General features: G+C 53.7%; 2 protein-coding genes across 5 annotated transcripts; one reads left to right on the top strand and one right to left on the bottom strand.

Moving 5' to 3' along the window:
• The first annotated feature begins 166 nt into the window (after positions 1-166).
• ACTMAP (actin maturation protease) lies at positions 167-6,456 on the top strand. 4 transcript variants are annotated; one of them, XM_059153211.1, is made up of 6 exons: positions 167-1,167; positions 2,784-2,852; positions 3,276-3,400; positions 3,713-3,842; positions 3,934-4,004; positions 4,742-6,456. In XM_059153211.1, the coding sequence occupies exons 1-6, from the start codon at positions 854-856 to the stop codon at positions 5,077-5,079; spliced, it is 1,047 nt and encodes a 348-aa protein (XP_059009194.1). In that variant the 5' UTR covers positions 167-853; the 3' UTR covers positions 5,080-6,456. The 4 variants fall into 4 exon arrangements, with proteins under 4 accessions (XP_059009194.1, XP_059009197.1, XP_059009195.1 ...); XM_059153212.1 differs by having other exon boundaries at positions 186-426; XM_059153214.1 differs by lacking the exon at positions 3,713-3,842 and having other exon boundaries at positions 174-426.
• ITPKC (inositol-trisphosphate 3-kinase C) lies at positions 6,454-22,350 on the bottom strand. The gene is made up of 7 exons (XM_059153207.1): positions 21,100-22,350; positions 17,243-17,342; positions 14,159-14,372; positions 13,381-13,585; positions 10,574-10,675; positions 9,867-9,938; positions 6,454-7,907 (listed from the first exon to the last, which is right to left on the bottom strand). The coding sequence occupies exons 1-7, from the start codon at positions 22,204-22,206 to the stop codon at positions 7,704-7,706; spliced, it is 2,004 nt and encodes a 667-aa protein (XP_059009190.1). The 5' UTR covers positions 22,207-22,350; the 3' UTR covers positions 6,454-7,703.
• Between the last annotated feature and the right edge of the window lie 3,015 nt (positions 22,351-25,365).

The raw sequence follows: 25,365 nt of genomic DNA, 5'->3' as shown, positions 1-25,365 counted from the left end.
CAGAGGGTCTAGGGACCAATCAGCGAAGGCCCACCCCCTCACGCGCTTCTGACCAATGGGGAAGCCGCTCGCCCTTGGGCAGCTTCCGGGGGCGGTCCTTTGAAAGTCTCTCCAACAACCCCCCTCCACGCTCCGCCTTCTCGCGTTACGTGGCTCTGTGGGGGTGGGCACGAGTCGGGAGTCCCGCCACGTGATAAGGGATAATGTGTGCTGCGGCTGCCATTTTGCTGGAAGGGGAGGCGCATTTACTTTCTGTCTCCGTCACGTATTCCGGCGGTATCGCGGTTCTTAGCGTCCTCTGATCTCTGAGCCTTTCCCAACCCAGAGAGCTTTTCTTTTCGCGCTCTGATTCCAGGACCTTCTCCACGACTAAGCCATCTTCCCTGCCAGGTGTCCTTTTGATGTCTTGACCTCTGTTTTATCAAGGTCAGCTCCAAGGTTCCGAACTCGGGCCTGGGATGTGAGGGGTTACAGAGCCTGAATTCTCTGGTCTTTAGCCTTGGGCTCCAGATTCCCGCAGTTTAGGCGCCCCACCCTAGAGCCAAGCGTTGATTCCCGAGTTTCCAAAACTTGCCTGGGATAATACAGTAACTCTTAATTAAATTCCTCTCGGAGTCTTGCAACCCAGCCCCAAACCACAAATCTAGTTCCGGATAAGGGATCCGCCCTGTTAACCCCTGTTTCCATCGTTCCAAGTGTCCGTCCTGGTCCTTTCAGGCCCACTCTTCACCCAAGTTCTGGAACTCCGCGCTAAAACTTTCAGAACGTCCATGCCTGCAACTAACTCATTTTTAGAGTTTCCATCTGGCCCCGATTCTTGATCTGACAGCACTTGCATGTCATAAACCCCAAAATGATTTCTCGATGCTCTCCCCCCGTAGACCCCCCAGCCCCTCCACAAACCCTTGTTCCCCAAACCCCCATCACTCCACTTCCTTTCCCCCCAAATGTCCCCAATTTAGCTTTTCCACCTCCCTCAAGTCTCCAGGCCCCTATCCCCCCACCCCCACCGCCACCGCCACCTCCACCCCCTGTCAGGGGGCTGGCTCCCCCTCATGTCTTCGGCATAGAGAAGAGCCAGCTCCTGAAGGAGGCCTTAGAGAAGGCCGGCCCAGTCCCCAAGAGCAGAGATGACGTGAAGAGGCTCCTGAAGCTGCACCAGGACCGGTAGGGTGTCCCCAAACCACCTGTCCCCCGGTCATTTCAGCTGTCTTCTCCTGGGGTTTCCTATTTCCTCAAGGTCAAAAACCTCAGCTCCCTACTTAGACCCATGCAGGGCACGCCTTCTGCAAAGAGGAGAAATCTTGCCCCCAAAGACACCTAGTACAGGGGCAGGGACAGATCCCTCCCTCACCAGTGACAGCCCAAAGTGGTGAGAGCTATAGTAAGGGAGTCCTGGGGGCGATCCTGGCCAGACTTGGGGGTTAGTGGGGACTGAGAGCTGTCCCGGCTGTGATGAGAATTAACAGCCTGTGCACAGGCACAGGCTGAAATGAAGAGATGTTCTTTTCCAGGATCTGCAAATATTTCTTCAACTGGATGGGGGAGGTGGTAAACGTGGAGTTCCATAGGTGGACAGGAGCCAGATCACACAGGGCAGGGGCACTGCGTGGAGGGAGGCAGACGATCCTGAGGGCAGCGGGAGCTGCGGAAGGGCTTTGCACAGAGAGGGAGGCTATCTGTGGGGACTGGAGGTGGTGAGACAGTCAAAGGGTCCAGGAGGAAGCTGGAGCCCCCAGATATCCAGGTGGGAGAGGTCTAGATCTGGCCTGGAGCTGTGGTGACCTGGTGTAACAAGGAGTGAGTTGCCCAGACTCATGGAAGAAACTTCCAGCTCTCTGGACAAGTTTATAATCCGTTTGGTTAGGACGTTTGTTGGGCACTATTCTCAGTGTGTTTAGGCATTTATTTCATTGGGTTAGTGATTCTGTAAGATAGGAACTATGGTTATGTCATGTTCCCGATGAGTAAACTGAGGATTATGAAGGTGGTTACTTTACCGCAGCACTTAGAGGAACCCAATCTGCACTCTGGCAGCAGGCCTCGGTGCCTTTAACCACTGTGCCATCTTCCATCAGGACAGTGCTCCAAACTGGAACCGGGAGCTTTGGGGTTACCCCACCCCCACCAGCCTTGCTCTTTCACTGGCCTTGGAACAGAAATACTGGATAAGCATGTTGCCCAGCCTCTCCTGAGCCCTGGGGCTGCATTGGATCAAAATCTTATACGTGAATTCCCCAAGGGTGGGGCTGGACAGGCCTGCAAGCGCTCATTATCCGGCTGATCTCTTAGGCCTGGAGTGTGGTCTTACGTGGTTCTCCTCTAGGCTGGGTTAAGGGATTTTCATCCCTATTGAACAGGCTTGAGAAGGAGGAAAAAAAAATCACAGGAAGGGTTTGGGTAAACAGTCACCCTTCTTCAAGAAATTTGCTCTAATAAGTCCATTTTCCTGGCTCCAAGTTGGAAAGATTTTGTACATCTGTTCTTTGCCCCTACAACAACCGAGAGAATGAGCAGGGAGCAGCAGGTAGAAGGAGGATTCCCACTGAGCAGATGAGGACGCGGACGCTTGGGAAGGGACAAGTGGCTCATCAGGGGAGAGGGAAGTCAGCATCAGAGCCTCGAGCTGCCCTCCGGCCTCAGGATAGCCAGACCTGGGTTCCTCTGCCCATTCCTCAACACTCCACTTCCAATCGCACCTCGAGGCCAGGGGGTGGGGGGCTGGGGGGATAGATCTAGGAGCTGAGCTCTTTCCCATGTGACCTGAGCATGCTCTGATTCAGTTTCAGAAATGACTTACAATGGATCCTCTTCTGTGCAGACGTGCCGTCCCTCATCCAGGAAGGCCCTCAGTACGTGCCCTGATCTGGGACTCCCACCCGACTCTTCCTTTGCTGTGTGCTTCCTGAGGGCCACTCTGTAGGGAGGGAGGCGTGGGTTTGTCCCAGGCATCTTGGAAGGGGGTGGAGGGGAGGGAAACGGGGGCTGGAGGGTGGGGCCCTGGGTGCATGCACAGTGAACTGTTGGAATGAACGGGCAAGGGCAAGCGAGTAAGTGAATAGTCTTTATCTCGGACTCTACTTGGCACCTAGAAGCCCAGGTGACCTCTCTCCCCACCTTCCTGCCCTCCCTGCAGCCCAGCAGGCCTGGGAAAAGGGAAACTCCCCCAGCACCAGCACGGCACACCAGTTCCTTACATTCCAGCTTCCGGGGGCAGAGGGGGTTTGGTAAAGACATGACTTAGGGGTGGAGGGACCGGGCTTGTCTCTCCCCAGGTGTGGGCTGGTGGCCTTGTGGATGGCAGGCACACTCCTGGCACCACCCAGCGGCATCCCCCTAGAGAGACTTGTGGAGATGGCCATGGAGAGAGGCTACACGGCCCAGGGAGAGATGTTCTCTGGTGAGTTGGGGGCATGGGGGGTCTTAAACCAGTCCTGCGAGAGGGCCCTGTTCCAATCCTCTGGCCCTTCTCCCTCACCCAGTCGAATATTAGGAGGTGGACTCTGGAGGCAGGTTGTCTTCATTCCCAGCGCACCTCTGCCCCCTCCTGCTGGGTGACTGTGGACAAGCAGCTTACCCTCTCTGTGCCTCATTTCCTGCATTTATCCAGAGAGGTGGCGGTGGCAGTGCTTATTTGAGGTGCTGATCCCCAGTTATCCCCTGGCTTGCAGCCAGGCACACAGCGATCCTTCTGTCTCTGTCACCCCTGTAGTGGCCGACATGGGCAAGCTGGCCCAGGAGACACTGGGCTGCCAGGTGGAGCAGCTCCATGGTGGCCTGGGCGGTCCCAACAGAGCCCGTGTCCTGTGGCACCTTGTCTCTGGACATCCCCTGCTCATCCCGTATCCCAGGGCCCTGAAGGGAGCTGGTGGGGAGGGAGAAGGGTGGGTCCCAGGGCCACACTGCAGCTTTGGCCTTAACCCTCTGCACCAGCTACGATGAAGATTTCAACCACGAGCCGTGTCATAGGAAGGGCCACAAGGCCCACTGGGCAGTGAGCACAGGTGGGTCTCCCCTCCCATACATACTCCTGTGTGCTCCCCCTGTTGGTCCCCAGCACCCCACACTCTCAGCCTGACAATGGCATGTCTCCTGTGCTCAGCGCAGGGACCAGGGCTGGCCTGTCCCCATCCCCACAGGATATTTAGTTAGGGACATGGCAGGCAGCAGGTGCCCCAGTATCTGCTAATCACAAACAGAAGCTCAGAGCGCAGACTTTAGGATTTGGGCTCCATAGCGGGTCTAGCCACCTCCTGGCTCTGTGACTCTGGGCTTTCCTTCCTCCATCTGAAAATCGGGGCGACAGTAGCAAAGCATATAAAGGTCTGAATGGGGCAGGCACACTGCATGTGTCAGTCAGCGTCCGCCTCGATCGGACTGAACATCCTCATACCCCCACCCCACCCTGCTGCTTGCATGTTGGGTGGTCTGCATGTTGGGTGCCCCATGCCCGGGTCCGTGGCCTCGGCTCCTCTGAGTCTTCCTTTACTAGACAGCAGGAAACCACTGGGTGACGATGCCCACTCTATTGAACGCCCCTTCCCCTCCCTGTGCTACTGGTCTGGGACCAGACACCGTAGGTCCAGTCCCAGCCCAGCTGTGTGCCCGCGGCCCCGCCAGCCACTAAGGGATGCATGGAGGCAGCACCCACACCTTCCATGAAGGACGGTGTGGGGAGCTCAATGAGCCGCGGCATGGAGTCAGCGTGCCCTCCCGCTCACAGCTTCCCCTCTCTTCCCAGGGGTCCTGCTGGGTGTGCGGGCCGTGCCGCGCCTCGGCTACTCTGAGGACCCTGAGCTGCCAGGTCTGTTTCACCCGGTGCCCACCATGCCCCACCAGCCACCAGCCCTGCCAGAGGAAGGCTCTGCAGGAGCCGTCTACCTTCTCTCGAAGCAGGGCAAGAGTTGGCATTACCAGCTATGGGACTATGACCAGGTCCGGGACAGCAACCTCCAGCTGACGGACTTCTCACCCTCAAGGGCCGCTGACGGCCGGGCGTACGTGGTACCTGCTGGCGGGGTGCGGGCTGGCCTCTGTGGCCAGGCCCTGCTGCTCAGACCACGGGACTCCGGCCACTAGCCTGCTGCAGCCCTGAGCCAGGCTGACAGGGTCCCGGCCACAGCTTGGCCTTGTCACCATGAGAAGAGTGCCCCGGTTTCTCCCTTTGCAAGAGCTTGCAGATGTAGGCCGTGTTCCCCAGGACCTCCAGCCAGAGACCCTCCACGCAGAGGCCCCCTGCCACCCCAGTCCGTCTAGTCCCAGTCCCCTTCTCCCACGCCCACCCTGCAGTATGGGGCTTCTGATGCATGGCTGGGATCCAAGCCAGGAGCCAGTCAAACAAGCTCCCTCTCCAGGAAAGAGACTCACCAGAGCCAGCCTGCAGGTCCTGCCTGTCTGCCCCACCCCAATGTTGCATCCAGACATTTCTCTCTGGTGACCAGCCTCCTCTCTCTGGACACCTGCAGGAGCCTTCTCACCGCACCGCTTGCCGCCCCCCTGCGTCTGTTCCCTTAGAGCCTACGATGCCTTGTCTTTAAAAATATAAACCAGGTCTTACCACCTACCTTGGGAGAAGCTTCCAGCAGCTCCTTGTTGCTCACAGGACAGGGATTAAACTCTCCTAGCCCCAGCTCATCTAGCCACACTGGCCTTCCAGGTCCCCAGAGTGTCTACTCTCCTGCACCCAATCCTCTGCTAAGGATAACTCCTTAATTCTCTATTTTGGCTCATCTTCCTCTTAATTCTCTATTTTGGTTCATCTTCCTTGGGAAGACTCCCTAGCTTCAGGCACGGCTCCTCTCCCACCTTGCCTTTTGGCTTAGAAACACACAGAAAGTGCTAACATGTGCCAACCCCTTTGCCCATTTTAACTCATCAGATTCTCCATGTAAGGAAGGGACTAGTTCTTCCTTCATTTTACAGGTAGAGAGACTGAGGCCCGGAGAAGTGTGTGAGGTCTGGCCTGAGGTCACGACTGGCAAGTGGCAGGGCTAGGATGCAAACCCGGCAGTTAGTCATTGTACAGATGTGGGTGGAGAAAGAGGTTCCTGATTGAACAAAGACCTGTCGCTCCTATTCTGAAAGGGGAGGAGCAGGTCTGTCTTGGTCCCAGGTACTCAGTGCCGGGCAAAGGGACTTGTTTAGAGATGCTGTCCATTGCGGTATTTCTCCCCTGAAGAGGGCACCCCTGCCCTCACGCCTTGGACCCCACAGTTGGCACTGTCTGGTATGCTGTCCTAGGAGGCCCTGAGGGCACAGCCGGGAGCTGTCCCACTCATGAGTCTGTTCCCCACATTGTCCAACACAGAGAAGTTAGAAGACCAGTGGCCGGGTGAACTCAGACTGAATGATCCCAAAGGGCCCATGATCCCATGACCCCACCCAGCACCAACAGTGAAACTGGGAGCCTGGAGCCCACACACCCCAGAGGCGAAAGAAGAAAATCCACAAAGCTGACTCTGTGTGATTTATTGGGGCGTCGTCCAGGAGGGGAAAGTACACAAAGCGATTTTGCCTCCTGTTCGCCAACACTGCCCCAGCTAACGACTACCTCCCGTATAAATAAGTATAGACGGTCAGTAGAAAAGAAGCACATCTCCTCGGGCCCGGAAGACACATTCGAGCTTCAGCTTAGGGAAGAGGGAGGTGCCTGGTTCCCTGCCTCAGAGGCCAGGAAGCCAAAGGTACAGGTGCAGGAGGAGGGGGGATGGGATGCACGCTTGGTGCTGCCAGGGTCGGTGGGGTGGACCCGGTGGCACACTCCAGGCCAGAGCCAGTGGCCCGACCTACCCTGCACCCCTGGAGGAAGGCAGCTCTGCTTCCCAAATCTGCTTTTCCATGGCTGAAAGCCCTTCCTGCCACAGGCCAGCTAGGAGCAAGGGAAAAAGGGTATGGGGTGGGAGGAGGAAGTCCTCAGGCTGAGGCCGGTGCCCAAGGAACGAGGTGGTGCTAGTCACAGTGGAGGCCGGGGAAGTGGCTATGGTCTCAGTCTGCAGGGGGTTGGCAGAGTTCTTTCTGGAGCGGGGAGGATCCCCATGGGGCCAGGAGAGGGCAGGACAGGGTGAACTGGGTCCCACCAGACAGCAGAGCGCTCAGATCAGCCCCATGTGGTGTCACACCCTCCCCAGGGTCTTGGGTGCTGGAGTGGCTCCCGGGGACAAGCAGATGGGGCCAGAACTCTCCTAGGCAGATAGGTGGCTCCTGCCTTTATTTGCAGGTGAAGGCTGGTTCTCCAGCATACCAGCAATAAAACCAACTGTCCCCGGCCTCTGGGAGCCAGCCTGCAGCCAGGAGGGGGCTGACAAGGAGGCAGTGATTATACTCATTCCTGTGGCGACAGGCACCATGTCACGCCTGTGGCCAGTGGCATCTGAACTGTGTTCTGTCAGGGCTCGTGGTTCAGTTATGGTCCCTAGCAGCCCCTCAGAAACTTTCTGGGCTGGGCAGAGGACCCAGTCTGGTTCTGATTCACTGTGGGATGCAGCCACGTCACACCCCCGCTCCAGTCTTTAAAATCTCCAAATCCTGGGAAGGGCCGGGCACTACCTGGTCTCCAAGGCCCTTCAGACCTTCCAGCCGGTCTTGTGCGGTGTCCAATGCCACCTCTCCCATCCCCGCGGTCAGTGCCCCCATGGCCAATGTTGGGGCACCACCAGCCAGATAGGCACCAGCCAATAAAATAAACCTGGCAGCGGGCAGGTGGGTCAACCCTGGGCCAGCCCCCGAAGGAGGTGGATCAAGTTGTCCAGACCCCAGAGGTACCCATCCTCGCGGTTGCCCTCAGCCCAGGGCAGTCGGTGGCTGAGCGTCTGGTGGTCAGGCAGGGCCACCGTTTTGCCGAAGTCAATCATCCAGACCCTGGCCAGGCCAGTGTGGTCATGCACAAAGAGGAGGGAGCTGCCCACCACCTGCAGGGGAAAGAAGTCGGAGGTTAGAGGGAGGAGCAGGCACCGGCTTCAGGCCCCCTTCCCAAAAGGCAGCTGGGCAGGGTGCTTGACAGCATGAGCTCCGGAGCTGGGCTATCCGGGTTCAGATCCCAGCTCTGCCGCTGACTGGCTAGGTAGCCTTGTGCAGGCGACCTTAACCTCTGCCTGCCTTTACTTGCTCATATGCAAAGTGGGAATAATGGGATCATAGTACATTTGCCTCGAAGGCTGCTGTGCCCATCACATGTGGGAATTCATCCACATAAGGCCCTTAGGACACCAGCCGGTATAGCAGAGGGACCGCCAACGTGAGCCTTTTCCACGCTGGGCTACAAACTCAGGTACCTGCAAGACCTCGCGTGGGTCCAGGGAGCCCAGCCGGCACTATGAAGCGGATAATGCCTCCCCCAGGGAAAAAGAGCTCAGGCCCTTCGGACTGCGGCTGGTGGTGATGTTCCCTCCACTGGAGAGTGGTGATGATGGTAACATCCCACGACCATGGCAGCATTCCACGACCCCATGGGCTCATGAAGTGCCTTGCGGTGCTGGACACACAGCCCTCGGTAGTTCCCGGCGTGCGGGCAGCAGGGTGGTGGTGGTTAAAATTAGAAACAACTTCCATTGCCTTCATGGGACTCCAGGTGTACAAGGCCCTCCCCTTTTCTAGTGGGGTTTCAAACTGCACCGCTCCCAGAGAACCCAGGTGACTGGGCAGGTGCTACCGCCCCACTCTGTTTGGGCGTTGGCACATGGCAGGCAGCCCAGTTGTTGCCACATCTCCCAATGGGCCGCAGAAACTGGAAGTCCCAACTTGGGTGTCAATTATTGTGTTTTAGATGCTGGCAACTCATTTTTTAAAGTGGGTGAAACTGAACACAAGTACAGAAGAGATGAGGTCCCCGGGCCTCCTTGTTGGGACTTGCACGTAGAGCCCAAGGCAGTGATGAGGCTGATGAGGATGACATTTGATGATAATGAACATGACAGTCATAGCAAGCACACATTGAGAGTGGACTATGTGTCCTGCTTCCATGCTTAATGGGCCATATCCTCACCCCACCCAGGAGGCAGGGGCTCTGTTAGCCCATCATGCCTGTCCAGAGATAGGTCCCAAGCACCGGAGGCTGAGGAGTGCAGACTGGGGTTCGAACCTGGAGGCCCAACTCCCAGATGAGGGATCTATTGGAATTTGGGGATACCAAGAAAAAGAAGTGAGGAGGACCTGAGAGGGGGTGGTAGAAGAGCTTGGAGAGAGGAGGGAGAGGACACGCAAATGCAGGAAGGTCATGACTTCCCAGACTTCCTGTGACAGCCCAGAGAAATTGTTTCCAAAGAGACCAGGCTGCACAGGAGAGGGAAGGGGGAGAGCCACCAAACGGGAAGGCAGACACCAATAATTGAGATAATTATGATTATTAAAATTACAAAGTAATTTTAAGAGCAAGAAGTTAGGGCACCTAGGTGGCTCGGTCAGTTAAGTGTCTGCCTTGGGCTCAGATCATGATCCCAGGGTCCTGGGATCAAGTCCCACATTGGGCTCCTTGCTCAGTGGGGAACCTGTTTCTCTCTCTCCCTCTGCCCTTCTCCTCCTGCTCATGCTCCCTCTCTCTCAAATTAAAAAAACAACAACAACAACAAAAAACATTGTTTTCCCCCATGTTAGGAGGAAGCTGAGGCCCTAGAAGGTAAATCATGTGTCCAGAGTCCAACAGCCTTCACTGCAGACCACCTGGCTCAAGCCCACATTCTGAACTATGCCATTTCCCTGAAATCCCCTCTGTTGCCCACCCTAAGAGAAAACCCCAAAACGTGGGGGTTCCTCTTAATAGCTCTGCCCTGTCACTCTGTCAGGGGATTCTGTTTGGTGCCGCCCAGAGGCTGATGACCCCCCCGCATCCCCTACACAGGGCCTTCCGCGCCCACGGCAGCTGGGGCTCACACCTCATGGGTCTTGAAGAAGGGGGAGTTCTCCAGAGCCTCTCGGAGCTCTTCCAGGCGAACCACGTACTTTCTCTGTGTGAGAGAGAGTGTTTCTTGGTTAGTACAGGGACTCTGGGTCCCCTTCCTACTGCCCCAAGGGAGCAGGGAGAACCCGGCCAGAATGGGATCAGGGGAGCCGTGCGGGGGAAACAGGAGGCAGGCAGAGGCTTGGCTGCCCCTGGGTGGCACAGAGCGGAGCGTGGCTGGGAGACTACATGAACACCCACAATTCCCAGCAGCTCCTCCAACTGAGGGGTGGAGTCTGAGTCCCTTGAATCTGGGCTTGGTCAGAGGACTTGCTCTGGCCGGTCAATCGGGGCAGAAATGATGGCAGCCACTCTGAGGCATCGAGACATTTTGCATTTTTGCTGGTTCTCTGGGCTACCTGCTTGCACCCTGAGAATGTGCCCAGGCTCGCCTGCTGGAGCGTGAGAGACAAGCAGCCAAGTCATGAGCTGAGATGGTGAGCCCATCACCAGACACATGAGCAGGGCCCGCCCGGTCCAGCCAGCTCTGGCCAAGCCACCAGCCAACCGCAGATGGTAAGCAAGGCAGACCAGTGTTGGCCAACCTCGGCCTGGAGCAGACCACCACCTTAGGAGCAACGATGGTAGCAGTGGTCTGCTTGTCTTAAGCTGCCAAATTTGGGGCATGAGGGTCCCACTCACCAGAATGCCACGGTTCCCCTCCACAAAGTCCTCCAACACCTTTGTCACCTGTTCCAGCTCCTGGGTCTTCTTGAAATTGGTGTTGCAGGTCCCATTGGCCTTCTGCAGGGTGAGGGGTGAAGAAGGCACAGTGTTGCAACTTTTCCTTCATGGGCTGACACCAAGCCGCATCAGGCACCTCCCGGGACCACCTGCCTGTCCCCGGGCTCCTGGCCGCTTGGGAGGAGGAGACGGCTCGCCCACCAGGCCAGTTCCACCAAGGCCCACTCCACAGCAACCAGTCTTTCCCAGTTTAACGCTGAACCCCCTGGTTGACCCAGTCTAGCCAAGTGGACTTTGGAGAGGGCTGGGTCTGGCTTTGAACAGTGCCTCTGCTACTTCCAAGCTGGCGGCCTGTAAACAAGCTGATTCCCCGGCCTCAGCCTCAGTTCCCACATCTGGAAAATGGGGACTGTGTTGGTATTTACCACCTAAAGCTGGTATAAGGATTAGAGGAGACTGGATGGGTATGATGCATGGCACAGTGCCTGGCGCACAGTTAAAGAAGCACTCCATAAATGAGACTAGTGTTTTGTTTTGTTTTGTTTTTTAATGTCTGAGAGGGGCACAGAGAAACCACCTGAGTCATTCTGCCCCATTGTGCCAGGTGCCGTGTGGGTGCTGAGAACATGAAGGTAACAGGACAGACACATAGTTGGGTGAAGGAGGCAGGTATGGAATAAGATCATCACAAAGGGAAATAAGAATAATGAAGTAAAGAGAGGGCCCTGATCTGGCACGATAGAAATCAAGGTGGGCTTCCTGGAGGAAGTGAAATTTAAAAGACTGGATGTGGCTCAGTCTGTTGAGTGTCTGCCTTAAGCTGGATCGTGGTTCCAGAGTCCTAGTATCCAGCCCCATGTTGGGCTCTCTGCTCAGCAGGGAGTCTGCTTCTTCCTCTACCCCTCTCCCTTACTCATGATCTCTCTCTCTCAAATAAATAAATAAAATATTTAAAAATTAAAAAAAGGGGCGCCCAGATGGCTCAGTCATTAAGCATCTGCCTTTGGCTTGGGTCATGATCCAGGGTCCTGGGATTGAGCCCCATATCAGGCTCCCTGCTCAGCTGGAAGCCTGCTTCTCCCTCCCCCACTCCCCCTGCTTGTGTTCCCTCTCTCACTGTGTCTCCCTCTGTCAAATAAATAAATAAATAAAAATAAAAAATAGGGGTGCCTGGGTGGCTCAGATGGTTAAGCATCTGCCTTTGGCTCAAGTCATGATCTCTGGGTCCTGGGATCAAGCCCTGTTCAGGCTCCCTGCTCAGGAGGGGAATCTGCTTCTCCCTCTCCCTCTGCCCCTCCCCACCATGTGTGTGCATGCACTCTCTCTCTCAAATGAGTTTTTAAAATTAAATTAAATTAAATTAAAAATAAAATGAGACAGAAAAATGACTGGGAGTCAATCAGGGGGACATGTGGGAAGAGCATGTGCAAAGGTCCTGTGGCAGGAAAGAGCGGGACTCTTTAAAGCAAATGAAACTGCTTCAGTGTGGCCTAAAGATAGATGAAGAGGAAAAGATTGGGGAGAGATGAGGCTAGACCCTGGAGGGCACTCTAGGCCCAGGAACTTTTCTCAAGGGGACTAGGGAGCCATGGAAGGATTCTGAATAGAAGAACGAGCATCAGATGTACAACTCAGAAAGATGGCTCAGGCAAGGTTGTTGGGAAATAGGTATTCTCATGTGTCATTGGTGGGGTGCAAAATGGTCTTACTCCTGTGAAAGGAGTTTGACAATTTCCAGCCAAATTCACAATGCACCTCATCTTCGACACCGTGCCCCTGTTTCTGGGACTCTCATCTACAGCTTAACCCACCCACTTGCAAAGTGTCTTGCATATAAAGTGATTCACTGAGGTACTGTTTATAATGGCAAAAAAGTGGAAAACCCGGTGGCCATCCGTAGGGGCCTGTGTCTCATCCAGAGAGACCTATTACACAGCTGAGAAAGACAGGAAGGGAGAAAGGAAAAGAAAGGAAGGCAGGCAGGCAGACTTTCCATGGAATGATACAGAAAATTCTCCAGGGCTATGTTACCTTTTATGTAAGAGGGGAAGGAGGAAAATTCAGGATATGCAATTGCATTTGTTTGTATTTGCAGGAAGAAAGAGAAGAAACCAGAAGGTGGTTCTCCAGAAGCAGGCAGGGGCGGAGGGGCAGAATGGGAAGGAGAGCAGCAGGGTCAGGAAAGAGATCCTCCCCCGCCATACCCTTTAATATTATTTAGATTTTTAAACTGTGTGAATCCGTCTTCAAACAATTAGGTTTAATTTACAAAAAAGAGAGAGTAAGAAGGGAAGAGAGAAAGCAAAAAGGAAAATCTTTCCCTATACAGGGGAGTAAGGATCCTTTCAGCGGCCATGTTAGATGTGGATCAGAGAGGGTAAGACAATGAACCAGGAGCCCAGGCAGCCTAGGGCAGGAGAGACCAGGGAGGCTGGGGGTTGGTGGGAGACCAGGGAGGCTGGGGTGAGGGGAGACTAGGGAGACTAAGTGGGAACGATGGGTGGACTAGGGCAGGGCCATAGGGAAGGGAGCAGAGGGAATCAGGAGCTGCTCAGGGAAACAGGTAAATAAAACTTGGACACTGATAGGGGTGAAAGAGAAGCAGGATCTCCCTGAGCCCGTCTACTCATCTTCCACAGTCTCCCACTCTTTCTCCACATCCTGCTTCTCCCCAGCTTTCCCTGACACCCATATTCCCCATGAGGCCCTGCCTCTGATCTAGCGCTCAGGCCTCCGGTGACAGGCAAGCAGCTCCTGGCCCTCACCTTGATGCCCTCAATCCGGAAGCCCAGGGTGGAGGTCGAGCTCACGGTCTCCCTCCACTGCATGTAGCGGGGCTTGGTGACAGCACCCTGCGCATGTTCCTCAGGGGTGGGGGCCCTGGGGTCCACAGCCACCATCTTCTCATACATGTCCTTCCGGGGCCGGGGCCTTTCTCGGGCCTTCACTAGCTCCTCCTCCAGGTAGGTCCTGGGACACAGAGGACGTGACAAAGAAAACTATGAGGAACAAAAACGCAGGACATACTCTCTGATATCAAGACAAGCAATAAACCCACAGCATGGCACAAGAATAGACAACTGGATCAATGGACAGAAACAGAGTCTAAAAACAGATGCACATGTGTACATTCACCTGAACTACAATGAAGAAGGCCCAGCAATTCAGTGGGGAAAAGGAGGTCTTCTCAATAAACGATGCTGGGTCAACAGTTTCGTGATATTGACATGGGGGGATTTCAATCCCTACCTCACACCATGTATAAAGATTAATGCTTAATGGATTGCAAAGCTAGATGTGAAAGTTCAAACAATAAAGCTTGTAGAAGAAAACACAGGAGATCACACAATCTTGGAGTAGACAGATTTCTTAAACACAAAGCTCCTAATCACAATGAAAAATGGCAAACTGGCCTGGATTAAAAGTGTTTCTGTATATCAAAAGATATAATTAAGAGAGGGAAGTGGGGAATGTCTGAGTGGCTCAGTTGGTTGGGCATCCTCTGGCCCATCACCTCGGCCCCACACTTGCCCGTCAACCTACCTGCTGCCCATCTTGCAGTCCATGATGGAGGGGCCTTCAAAATCCGCCAGGAGATCTTCCATCTGGTTGAAGGCCTGGCCATCCCGCTGCACCACGCCATAGTAGGTGGGCACGAAAGGCCGCAGGGGGTCATTCATCAGCTGCTCCAGGCTGCGCTGCTCACACTGACAGAAACGCTTGAGGATCCGACCATCCTCTCCTGCCTGGAAGTTCCCTAGGAGCAGCACAGTGGACAAGAAGCTGGATCAGCCTGAGGATCTCCTCATCTCCCGGATGCACTGGATAGTGGCTTCCCTCCTCCTGCCTGACCCTTCTGAAGGGCTTTCTCTTCCTCCCCGCAACTCTCACAGTCTTGGCCTCGATGTGGCAAGGGCAGGACCTGCTGCTGCTCCTTGTTCGGAGTCCTGTTCATAGCACGTTGTGTCCTCATTTGTTTTGTCATTTTACATCAGGAGCTTGTGATCGGCTGTGGGAATTTTTGTGTGATCCAAGTGGAGGGCATGATGCTCCAGAGCAGATCTGCATTTGCTTTGGGTCGCCTGGGTGGCTCAGGCGGTTGAGCATCTGCCTTCAGCTCGGGTCATGATCTCAGGGTCCTGGGATTGAGCCATCAGGATCCTTGCTCTTCGAGAAGCCTGCTTCTCCCTCTCCTCCCTGCTTCTGTGCTCACTATCTCTCTCTCTCCAATAAATAAATAAAATCTTTAAAAAAAAATTGGGGGCACCTGGATGGCTCAGTGGGTTAAGTCTCCGCCTTCAGCTCAGGTCATGATCTTAGGGTCCTGCAATCGAGTCCTGCATCGGGATCTCTGCTCAGCGGGGAGCCTGCTTCCTCCTCTCTCTCTCTCTCTGCCTGCCTCTCTGCCTACTTGTGATTTCTCCCTCTGTGTGTCAAATAAATAAAATCTTCAAAAAAAATTTTTTTTTAAATTTGCATTTGCTTCTGCCTGGAGTCCCACAGTGCTAGCACCTGGGGCCAATTTAGCTGTAGGGATGCCTGGGTGGCTCAGCCGGTTAAGCATCTGCCTTCGGCTCTGGTCATGATCTCAGGGTCCTGAGATCAAGTCCCCCATCAGGGTCCTTGCTCAGCGGGGAGCCTCTTCTCCTTCTGCCTGCCATTCCCATTGCTTGTGCTCTCTCTCTCTCTCTGACAAATAAATAAATAAAACCTTAAAAAAAAAAGTCTTCAAAAAGTTAACTGACAAATCTGGCATTTCCTAGCCCCTGCAGATTGTGTATAGATTAGAACTACAAATTTTTACTGAGGCAAAGTGTATTTTCAGACTATGTTCTCCAAAGATGGTTGCACCAATAGCTCCTGGCCCACAGGTTCTTCTAGAATTTCACCACTCCCCATCTAGAAGTGGAATCTAATTCTTTTTCTCCTCTTGAACCTGGGTGGACTGATGACAGAGGCGACCCTGGGACTTCAGAGTCTAGGTCACAAGAGAAGTGATTTCCATTCTGTGGGCAGAGACGCTTGCCTCTGCCATCCTGAGCAGCTGGGGAAGAAAGTGGACTAGTCCGAGGCCACCATACTGTGAGGAAGCCCAAGCAGTGACACAGAGAAGCCACACAGAGACGGTCCCAGCTGAGAGCCAGCTGAGAGCCAGCTGAGAACTGATCACAAGGCACAGGCATGAATGCATCTCAAAAGTTTCAGCCTTGGGTGCCTGGGTGGCTCAGTCATGAAGCGTCTGCTCTCAGCTCAGGTCATGATCCCAGGGTCCTGGGATCTAGCCCCACATGGGGCTCCCTGCTCAGCAGGAACCCTGCTTCTCCCTCTCCCACTCCCCCTGGTTGTGTTCCCTCTCTCACTATGTCTCTCCCTGTCAAATAAGTAAATAATATCTTTAAAATAAAGTTTCCACCCTGCTGTGTTCGAAAGAGTTGTCCTAGCTGGGTTCCCAGATACCATGATGCAGCAATAGGCCGTCCCTGCCATGGTCCGTCCAGACTCCTGACCCCAAACCTGGGAGTGCAATAAAATGGTCCTTTGATTCCACTAAGTCTTCTTTTAAGCACTCACTTCTGAGGGTTTTTTTTGTTTTGTTTTTTGTTTTTTTTTTTGGTATTTTAACTCAGCCAGAGTAATGAGAATGCAGAGAGATGGCGGTCCTGTGGCTGGGGGAGCTGGCCTTTTCAATGACAGATCTAGTGACGAACCAGGTAGGTATGTCCCCTTCTTGTCTCCCTTTGCTGGTGGACCCACCCCATTTGTCTAGTTCTACCCACTACTGTTTTTTGTAAGTTTTATTGGAACACAGACACGCTCACGTATTATCTGTGGCTGCGTTCATGCTGTATAACAATAGTACTGAGTTGTTGTGACCAAGCCTATTTGGCCCACAGAACCTAACACACTTATTATCTTGCTCTTTTCAGAAACTGCTCTGTGCTGGGCATTGGGCTACTATCAGAGACATCATGCCAGGACCTGGGGAAAACCATCAGACCTGCTGTCTACAGAGGGCCTACTCTATTTGGCCATGAGGAGAGAACAAGGAAGGATTATTTCCATTTATAAGGACTCATGTCTCAATCTTCATAGACATTTTTGTTTATCAATATTTTCTTAAATATCTGACTTTATTTTTATTTTATGCAGGCTCCATGCCTAATGTGGGGCTTGAACTCAGAACCCTGAGATTCAGAGTCGCATGCTCTACCGACTTAGCCAACTAGGTGGCCCGTGCATATACATTTTGATTTTAACCCTTCTGTTAAGCCAGCAAGGGAGGTATGGTGATCTCCATAACACAGGTGAGAAAACCAAGGCCTAGTAAGAGAATGTAACTGGCCCAGGATCTCCCATATATAAAGCTTTAAGCCCAGGACCGTTCTTCTCCCAGGGTTAGGATTTGCTCCCCCAGGCACTGAGACAAAGGGAACAGCCTGCAGTCCTGATGTATGGATGGCCCAACCCAGGCCTAAGCACGTCCCATACCAGCCTCGTGATGGGGAGACTGTCCTCAAGCCCACGTGACAGATGGGGCAAGCTGAGCTATGGAGAACGGCTCTGGAGCTTTCTTCCCCCAGCCCAGGCTTCTCTGCCCCCTGCCAGCACCCACACCCCTGCTCTCACCAGCATGTCCTGACAGCTGGACCCAAGGGTAGTGTTTTCGGAAGGAGACCATGAAGGGCGAATATTTCAGAACTGTCTTCAGCTTCTTCCACGGTTTGTTCTGTGTGAGGCAGAGTAGGGTAGGGTTGAGTGTCAAGGGCAGGGAGGGAAGGGGATAGGGTGCTGCACTGAGGGGAACCAGGTGGACTTTCCAGGGCCAGAGGGCTTCCTGGGATCGCTGCTCCCAAGATCACAGGGCTGAGCAACACCCACCACTTCAGCCACCTGGAGGTCCTCCAAAGACCTCAGCAAAGGTGGGGAAGAGTCTGTCCATTTTCTTCTGTCCTCAAAGAGTAGAAATAGGCCAGATCTCGCTGCAGTAACAAGCAGTCCCCAAGTTTTCCCCTCCACACCAAACACTTGGAAACCTCCCTTCCATCCCGAAACCAAGTCAGACCTTCTGGATAAGATGACAGAAGCAGGAGTTGGTGAGTGGAGGCAGAACCGCAGAGAAAAGACAGAAACAGAAGCAGGTGACAAGGTAATGACTGAGCCAGAGAGACAGGCACAGGAGCTGGAGACTGGGACAGTCATGAGCACAGCTTATCAAATGGCTCCAACCCCCACCCGCCCCCCATTCCAGGGACATCCCTGCCATCCTGACCTTGGGTTTCTGACTTGCTTTGGCCAATGAAATGTGAGCAGAAGCGTGAAAGCCAGTACATAAGTCTCCGTGTCCTTTGCCCTGCTGTAGAACAGGGTGGGGAGTGTGGAAAAAGAAACAGAAGCTTCCTCAGTCCTGGCCTTGAGTGAAGACAGCATGGAGCAGAGCTCCCTCACCCACCAGTGGCTCACGGTCCCTGTGCAGTGTGAAAAAAATAATCTGGTGTTGTTCCACGTCACTAAGTTTGGGGGCTGTTTGTTACTACAGCAAACCCCGACCTAGCCTGACTAAGAGAGAGACAGGGCTGCCAAAAGACAAAGAAAGAAAATACAGAAAGACAGAAAGGGAGACATGGATACAAAACAATGATCAAAAAGAAAGAGATAAGCAGAAGCAAAGAAAGAGAGAGAACAAGCAACATAAAACCAGTAAAGCGAACTGAAAACAAAGATTTAGTTATATTGGGTTGACTCAGCCAAGAGGTTCTCAGGACGGGGTCAGTGTCTGGTTCACATGCATGAGCACACATGCAAACACACACGGACACACTCTTTGCTCCAAGCACATGGCAGGCCCCAAGGCAGGTGTTAAGACAAGGGGTCCTTTCCAGAGAAGGAAGCTGTGTGGCCCATGCCCCCACTACACTGGGGTTAAAGCCATGTTCTCTCCCACCCCCTCAGAGCTCCGCCACCTGGCAGACATCTAACTGATGGTGGGAAGGTCATGCAGAGGCAGGGTGTTGGGACTGCAGGATTCAGGAATGGCTGTTCCTTCCACCCTCCAGCTGCCAGCCATGGAGAGGAGGTGATTAATAAAGGTTCCTGTTTACTAAGCACCTGGAACATTCCAGGCACAATGACAAAGACTCGGTGAGCCATAACCTACTTAATCCTAAAAACACAACCCCAGGAGGATTGTTGTCTCTGTTACAGAGGAAACAGAGGCCCAGAGAGATCAAATCAGTTGCCTCAGTCACACAGCACAGTGCTGGGGTTCCAGCTCGGAACCCACCACCCTGGGCTGACAAGCTATACCCCTGCTGGACTATGAACTCTGAAGGCAGGGATTGGGGTTCTCATAGTTATGCCTATGTCCCCAGCCACAGCCTAGCACAAATAGCTGCTTCAAAAACATCGCTTGGACTAAAGAACATTAGCTGTTATGGTTTTTTTTTTTTTTTTTTTTTTTTTTTTATCATAAGCAGATTCAGTATCTTTTCTCTTTCTTAGACCTGATAGTTAATCCAGGTTTTCTCAGATGGTTTCACGATGGTCTCCTCTTCCACGCCCCCTCTTCCAGAAAGCCCTCTCTGATACCTCAGGTGTGGCCAATCACACACGCCCCCACCCCCACCATGGTCTCCCACAACACTCGGCTTCCCCTATCCCAGCCCTGACTACTCTGTAGGGTGGTGGGTCTGTCTGGGATTTCAAAATAAAATGAGAAGAAAGCCAGGGTTTGTTTTTTGGGCAGTGGGAGCAACGAGGGGGGGCAGGATGGTGTGCCCTTGGGCTTCACGGCAGTGGAGGGGTTCAGGAGGGAAGCAAGGAAGCTGAACGTGGGAAGCAGCTTGGAGACAGGAAGCTCTGAACAGAGGACTGAATTTCTGATCACTATCTGGAAGGCCCTGGGGATCCATGGAAGGCATGGAAAGCAGGGAAGTTTCAAAAGTTGACCAAAACTGGGTCTTGGAGGCAGATTCTGGAAGGATGAAGAAAAACTGGACACAGGGAGGTCTGGGAGGAAAGCAAGTGAGGGACAGATCGACCCATACGTCCCAGAGGCTGAAGTAACTGGGTTTTAAACTCAGCCAGAACTGAGTAAGAATCCTGACTCCAACCAGGCTTGACCTACCCTAAGCAAGGGGCCAAACTTTCGAAACCGGTTTTCTCATCTATAAAGTGGACATGGTAATAATCCCAATCTCAGAGCGCTGTTCTGAGGATTTGGGGTTAACACGTACATGACACCTAGAAAGTGCCTGGTATTCCAAGGGTTTGAATCCCAACTCTGTGTCTTCCAAAGTGTGTGACCTTGGACAAGTGTCATGACCCGTCTGGTCCTCAGTTTCCTCATCTATAAAATGGGATTAATAATAGTCTCTACCTCATAGGGCTGCCATTAAGATTCAATGAGTTAATATGAGCAACAAGCTTAGTCCAGAGCTGCGCATAAATGAGTGCTAGCTGCTATTTTTTTTCCATTGTCTTCCAGGATCAGCTATCCTGAGATGCCAAGAATGTGAGAGAGTAGGTGGAGGGAACAGCGAAGGCAGAAAGACCATAGGGTCAGCTCCTTTGCTCTGGGCGCAGGCAGGTCGAGGCAGGTCTATCTCTACCTGTGGCCACATGTGTGAGCATGTTCCTAAGGGATGCCTGTGGGGAGAGGGGGCCTCAGGGCAGACTCCAGCCAGAGGCCCCAGGAGAGTGGGAGGACCCAGCAGATCAACCCACTTGAGGCTCTCACACCTGCCTCGGTGTTGACCCTCCCTGAACCTTCCCTGCCCAGCCCTCCTGATTCACTAGGGAAGAACCACACCCAAGCCGAGGATGAGTGCAGAGGATGTAAACAAGAGTCTGCAGGGCCCCGCCATGAGGATCTGGGGGGCAACCGGGAGACCAGAAGCTCCCTGGCTAAGCTGGGTGTCCTTAGCATTTGGGGCTCACACAACCCTTCGAGAATCTGATAAAAGCTGGGGGATCACTCCCTACAAAAATGAATGGCTAAAGGGTGATGAAGGTTCATGACCCCTTAAGACAGTCACAGGCTCTAGACTAAAAAATCGGAGGGGGGAAAAGTGCACCTTTTCTGTCCTTCTATACTAGAGCACTCCAGATTTTGAGGTTACATACTTTCTAGAAAATCCGAAGAAGTCATACACGCTCGATACAGAAATATGTGAGTACACACACAAACTCGCATGATCACACACAATTTCAGGAATTCCTGGGCACCGCTAAGTCAACCAGCGGCTGTCCACTTTAGACACCAGTACCAGAGGCAGTGGGGGGAAGAGAAAAGGAAAGGATGAGGATTGTGCTGGGAGTGGGTTGGTAACCCCAATGGTAGAGGGAGGAGGCTGACAGAGGGAAGAGGCAGGTAACTGGAGATGAAATTTTTGGTGGGTACTGGAAAACTTCTCAAAGCAAAGGCAAGGGGATGGGATAAGGGGTCTGGAGAGGTGTGGCTCAAGGGCAGGATGGTTCCCACTCACCCCAGACCTGTCCTCAGGGTCGCTGGTACCTCCGCCCCCGGCCACCACATCATCCTCAGACTCGTCGAAAGAGGAGGCAGAGGAGAAGCCGCCACTGCCCCCATCAGCCCGGGAGGGGGGTCCCACTGGCAGAGCCTCAGGCTCAGGTGTTTCAGGAGTGATGATGAGGCGGGGCACAGGGGTCAGGGAGCTACACTCCAGGTGAGAGTATAGGTGAGTCCCCAACTCCCCAGGTTCTGGCTCCTCTAATGGGCCATCCTGATTGGACTCCCCCAAAAAACAGTCTGTCCCAGGTTCTATCTGGGGTCCATGAATATCTTGTGTCTGGGCACCATCAGTGCCAGACGGTGTCCAGGAGCCAACAGTATCTTGCTGTGTTGGGAAATCTTCAGTGCCAACCTGCTTCCAGGCTGTTTTAGTATCCTGTTGTATCTGGGAGCCATCAGTGTACACTTCATTCCAGGAGACATCAGCACTCGATTCTGTGGAGGGATGGCCCCCCTCTGGTTGAGTCCGGAGGCTGGACCTCTTCTTGTGGGTCTGGACGTTATCAGCCCAGGTCTTGGCCCTCTCTGGTTGGGTCTGTGTCCCATGTATCTCTATCTGTGTCCGGGGCCCATCAACTCTGGGCTGCGTCCAGATGCTGGCCCTCTCTGGCTGAGACTGTAGGTCAGACCTGTGTGGACCAGTCCAAAAGCCATCTGTCCCAGTTTCCGCCCAGGGACCGGCTGTCTCCAGCTCTGACCAGTGGCTGCTCCTTTCGGGACCCGTCCGGAGGCTGGACACGTCTGGCTCCGTCTTTTGGCCCGGCCGCTCTGTCTCCACTCCCAGGCTAGCTGCTTCTGGCTCAACCTGTCCGTCTGTCCCCGGCTCAGGCCCGAGGCCGACCCTCTCGGGCTCGGTGTGGAGGCTGGGCCCCTCGATCCGGACCCGGGGCCCGCCCCCGTCGGGCCGCCCCGCCGGGCCCCCCGCGCCGGGCCCAGGTCTCTGCTGTCCCGGCTGCCGCCGCCGCCCCCCTCGCGGCGCCTCCAGCCCCATGCGGGCCGCTCCTGGCAGCGCCCCGGCCTCTGCCTCACTCAGGCTCCCCCGGCACGGGCAGCGCCTCATGCCCGCTCCCTAGATTCGGGCTTCGACCCGGCCCGGCCCCTCCTGCCCCTTTAAATCCCGCGAGGGGTGTGGCTGGGGAGCCCCGACTCGCGGGTTCCGGCCCGCGAAGTCCTGCCCGTCCGGCCGCGCAGGGGTTAACCGATACTCTGCCCCCCTCCCAACCGGGAAAGCCCCGAGGCCCCGCCCCGGACGTGACGCCAGGGGGACGTGCCTTGCCTGGTGCCTGGAGGTTGGAGAGGTTGGTGTCCTGTTGGAGAAGTTCCTGTCCAAGAGCTCGAAGCTGGTCGAGGTTGGGTGTGAGCCACTGGTGTCCTGGCTGCGGGGCGGTGGGAACCCCTTCCTAGACCCCCGCAACTAATCCGACCTTCCTACACCCTCGAGTGACCAGTTTAGCCTTCCTGTAATCCTCGATGATGAGTCCAGCAGCGCGCCCATTCTTCCGATGGGGCACGGACTGACTTTCAAAGACTTGGAAAACCTTTGGACCTGGGTTCAAGACCAGCCTCCCCACTGACTAGCAGTGTTACCTGCAGTGTGTGACTTACTTTCCTTTCCTCCTGCCCCAGCCCCAGGCTCAATTTTCTCACCTGTAAAATGAGGATACATAATATTATTTTATTGTTTCAGAAAACGTGTGTTCGATGCCACAAGAGCCAAGCATTTTTACCAACAGGGTTATTGAGGCCCAGAGCCATGAAAGAATTTGTCTAAAGGTGAGGTTAGATGAGGGGCAAGCCAGGACCTTAACTCCGAAGCTAGGATGCCTGGCTTCAAATCTCGGCTTTAGCAGTCACTTCTGGGGTGCTCTTTCCCCGCAGACTCCTCTGAGCCTCTGTTTTCTCATCTCTGCAAAAAGGGGATAGTGGGGGATAATTTCCTCACAGGAGAATTACGAGAGTTTTATTAATTTACAACATTTACATTTGTTTACTTGCTTTGTGCCAGCTGCTGTACTTAACAGTTTATGCCCAACTTTTGTGGGGTAGGGATCATCGTCATTCTCTTGCACAAACAGGAAAACAAGGCACAGAAAGACAAAGCAGTGAGTCCAAGATCATAAATCTAAGTTGTGTAGACTTGAACTCAGGCCCACGGTCCCTACAGGGTGATAGAACTTGCTTTTGAGGCTGGGGATGTGAGAGAAAAAGCCAGAAGTTCAGAGTTTTTTCTCTAAATGGGATCATGTCCTCCTCTACTCAGAGCCCTCCATGGTTCTCAACCCACAGAGTAAAAGCCATAGTCTTCTCAGTGACTCACTAACCCCTAAGTGATCTGCCTCTCTTTCCCCTTCACTAACTATGCCTATTGGCCTCTTTGCTATTTCTCTGAGATAGGGCCTTTGCACTGGTTGTTCTGTCTGCCTGGAATGTTTTTCCCTCTGATATTCCAATAGCTCCCTCCCTGCCTCTTTCAGGTCTCTGTTCAAATGTTACTGTTATCTCCTGTTCAGTTATCTCCTCAGTGAGGTCTGCCCTGACCATTCAAACATCTGTTTAAACTCAAAATCTCTCTACTCCTTGCCCCGCCCTTTCCTGATTTATTTTTCTCTTTAACACATATCACCTTATTAAATATAGTTATTTATTAATTTTTTTTATTTTGGCCCTCATCAGAAGCCAGCACCAAGAGAGCAAATATTTTTGCCTGGATTTTCTTTGCTGTGTGCATTAGAAAAGTACATGCTAAGTTCTTACTTAGAATGACCATTTGGAAAGAAATGGAAAGAATGACCATTCCAGAAGAAATTTCTCTCATGTGTAGAGCTCTTGTTCTGTACCAGGTCCTGTGAGAAACTCGTTACAGACACCATTTCACTGCACTTCTTTCTCTCTAACACTAAGCAAGACGACACAGCCCCATTTTACAGGTGGAGCACTGAGGCTCAGAAATCTGCTATCCTCTAGCCTTTGCTTGTAGCCTTTGATATGACCTCATAAAGGGGAAGCCTTGGCACCAGCCACAGTTCTATAGGGTTAATTATTGACATAGGTGCTTTTTATATATTTTTGCCCCCAAGGGTTTGCTGTCACCCGGCTCCTGAGTCAGACCCTTACGTCTGGAGGGTGACAGGGGGTGTTTTGTCCTGAAATTGAGTCATGGTGGGGGGTGCATTGGGTACAGACCTAAGGCTCTAAAGTGAGTCATCTCTTCACAGACCAGTGAGGAATCATACAGGAGCCCTCTAACAAGTCACACAGACTGGGAAGAAGTCCAGAAAGAGTTGGAGATCTTCTCAGGTCACAGCACAGAGAGACAGAGAGGTCAGACTTCCAACCAAAAGGGTTAGACAGTTGGGGGTGGGGAGGGTTCTGTGAGGAAAGTGTCCCATCCCTCCTGTCACATCCTTCCTTCTCCCAGTGGTGGGAGAGATGCCCCAGCAAGCTGCTTCTATTCCAGACTGTGAGGAGGGGTGAGTCAGCCTATTGTTGGGGGAGCAGGATTTAGGCCCGTCTGCCCTACCCCCGCCCCCCAAACAGACACCCAGATGGGCTAGGAGCTGGTTTTCTGGGATGCCAGGGCTCCTGACTCAGCACTGGGAATCTTGGCTGAGTGTGTTCTGGGAAATGTCAGGCCTACAGGAAACAGAGGGCTCCCACTCACACCATCCCGCGGGTGGGCGGGGAGCGGAGAGAGCTCAGAGTGTATGAGAGAAGCGGGGAGCAGTGTGCAAAGGGCTGAGTGTGAAGGTGTATGAGGGGGGGCAGTTGGCAAGCAAGGCGTGTGTGTTTATATGCGCGAGGGAAGAAGATGGGTGCCAGCATGTGGGTGTTTGAAGCAGAGGATTGATGTGCAAAGTGGAGGGGCTCCCGGAGCAAGGGAAACGTTTGCTGGGAAGATGTGTGTTCAAAGGAAAGACGTCCAGTCTGTTGGGCTTAAAAATAAGAAAGTAGGTTGGCAAGATGTTCGTGCAGAGAAGAGATGCGGAGTTCGTAAGGGATGTTTGCAAAAACGACGGTGTGGGGGGTAAAGAAAGGTCTGCCATGCACAAGGCACTCTGAAGTGCGGGGAAAGGCAGAAAACCGCACGCACGTGCGCGGCTCCCGGGGTGTCCCAACAGTCCCAGCAAGCCCCAACGCCCACCTTCAGGCCACGCCCCTAGTCCCGCCCCTGACGCACAGCGGGGCAAGCTACGCGCCAGTCAGTGAGGTGCTACTCCGC

This window comes from Mustela lutreola, chromosome 16 (genome assembly GCF_030435805.1).
Source record: "Mustela lutreola isolate mMusLut2 chromosome 16, mMusLut2.pri, whole genome shotgun sequence".
NCBI lineage: Eukaryota > Metazoa > Chordata > Mammalia > Carnivora > Mustelidae > Mustela > Mustela lutreola.
Note: the sequence above shows the minus strand (reverse complement) of the source record. Positions and strands in the feature narration are given on the sequence as shown.

Coding starts and splice junctions, on each gene's coding strand:
- ITPKC (XM_059153207.1), bottom strand. CDS start 22,206: ATGAGGCGCTGCCCGTGCCGGGGGAGCCTGAGTGAGGCAGAGGCCGGG. Junction 10,676..13,380: donor TCCGGATTGAGGGCATCAAG/GTGAGGGCCAGG, acceptor CTCACCCTGCAG/AAGGCCAATGGGACCTGCAA. Junction 7,908..9,866: donor CCTTCTTCAAGACCCATGAG/GTGTGAGCCCCA, acceptor TTTCCCCTGCAG/GTGGTGGGCAGCTCCCTCCT.
- ACTMAP (XM_059153211.1), top strand. CDS start 854: ATGATTTCTCGATGCTCTCCCCCCGTAGACCCCCCAGCCCCTCCACAA. Junction 1,168..2,783: donor CTGAAGCTGCACCAGGACCG/GTAGGGTGTCCC, acceptor GCTCTGATTCAG/TTTCAGAAATGACTTACAAT. Junction 3,401..3,712: donor CCAGGGAGAGATGTTCTCTG/GTGAGTTGGGGG, acceptor TCACCCCTGTAG/TGGCCGACATGGGCAAGCTG.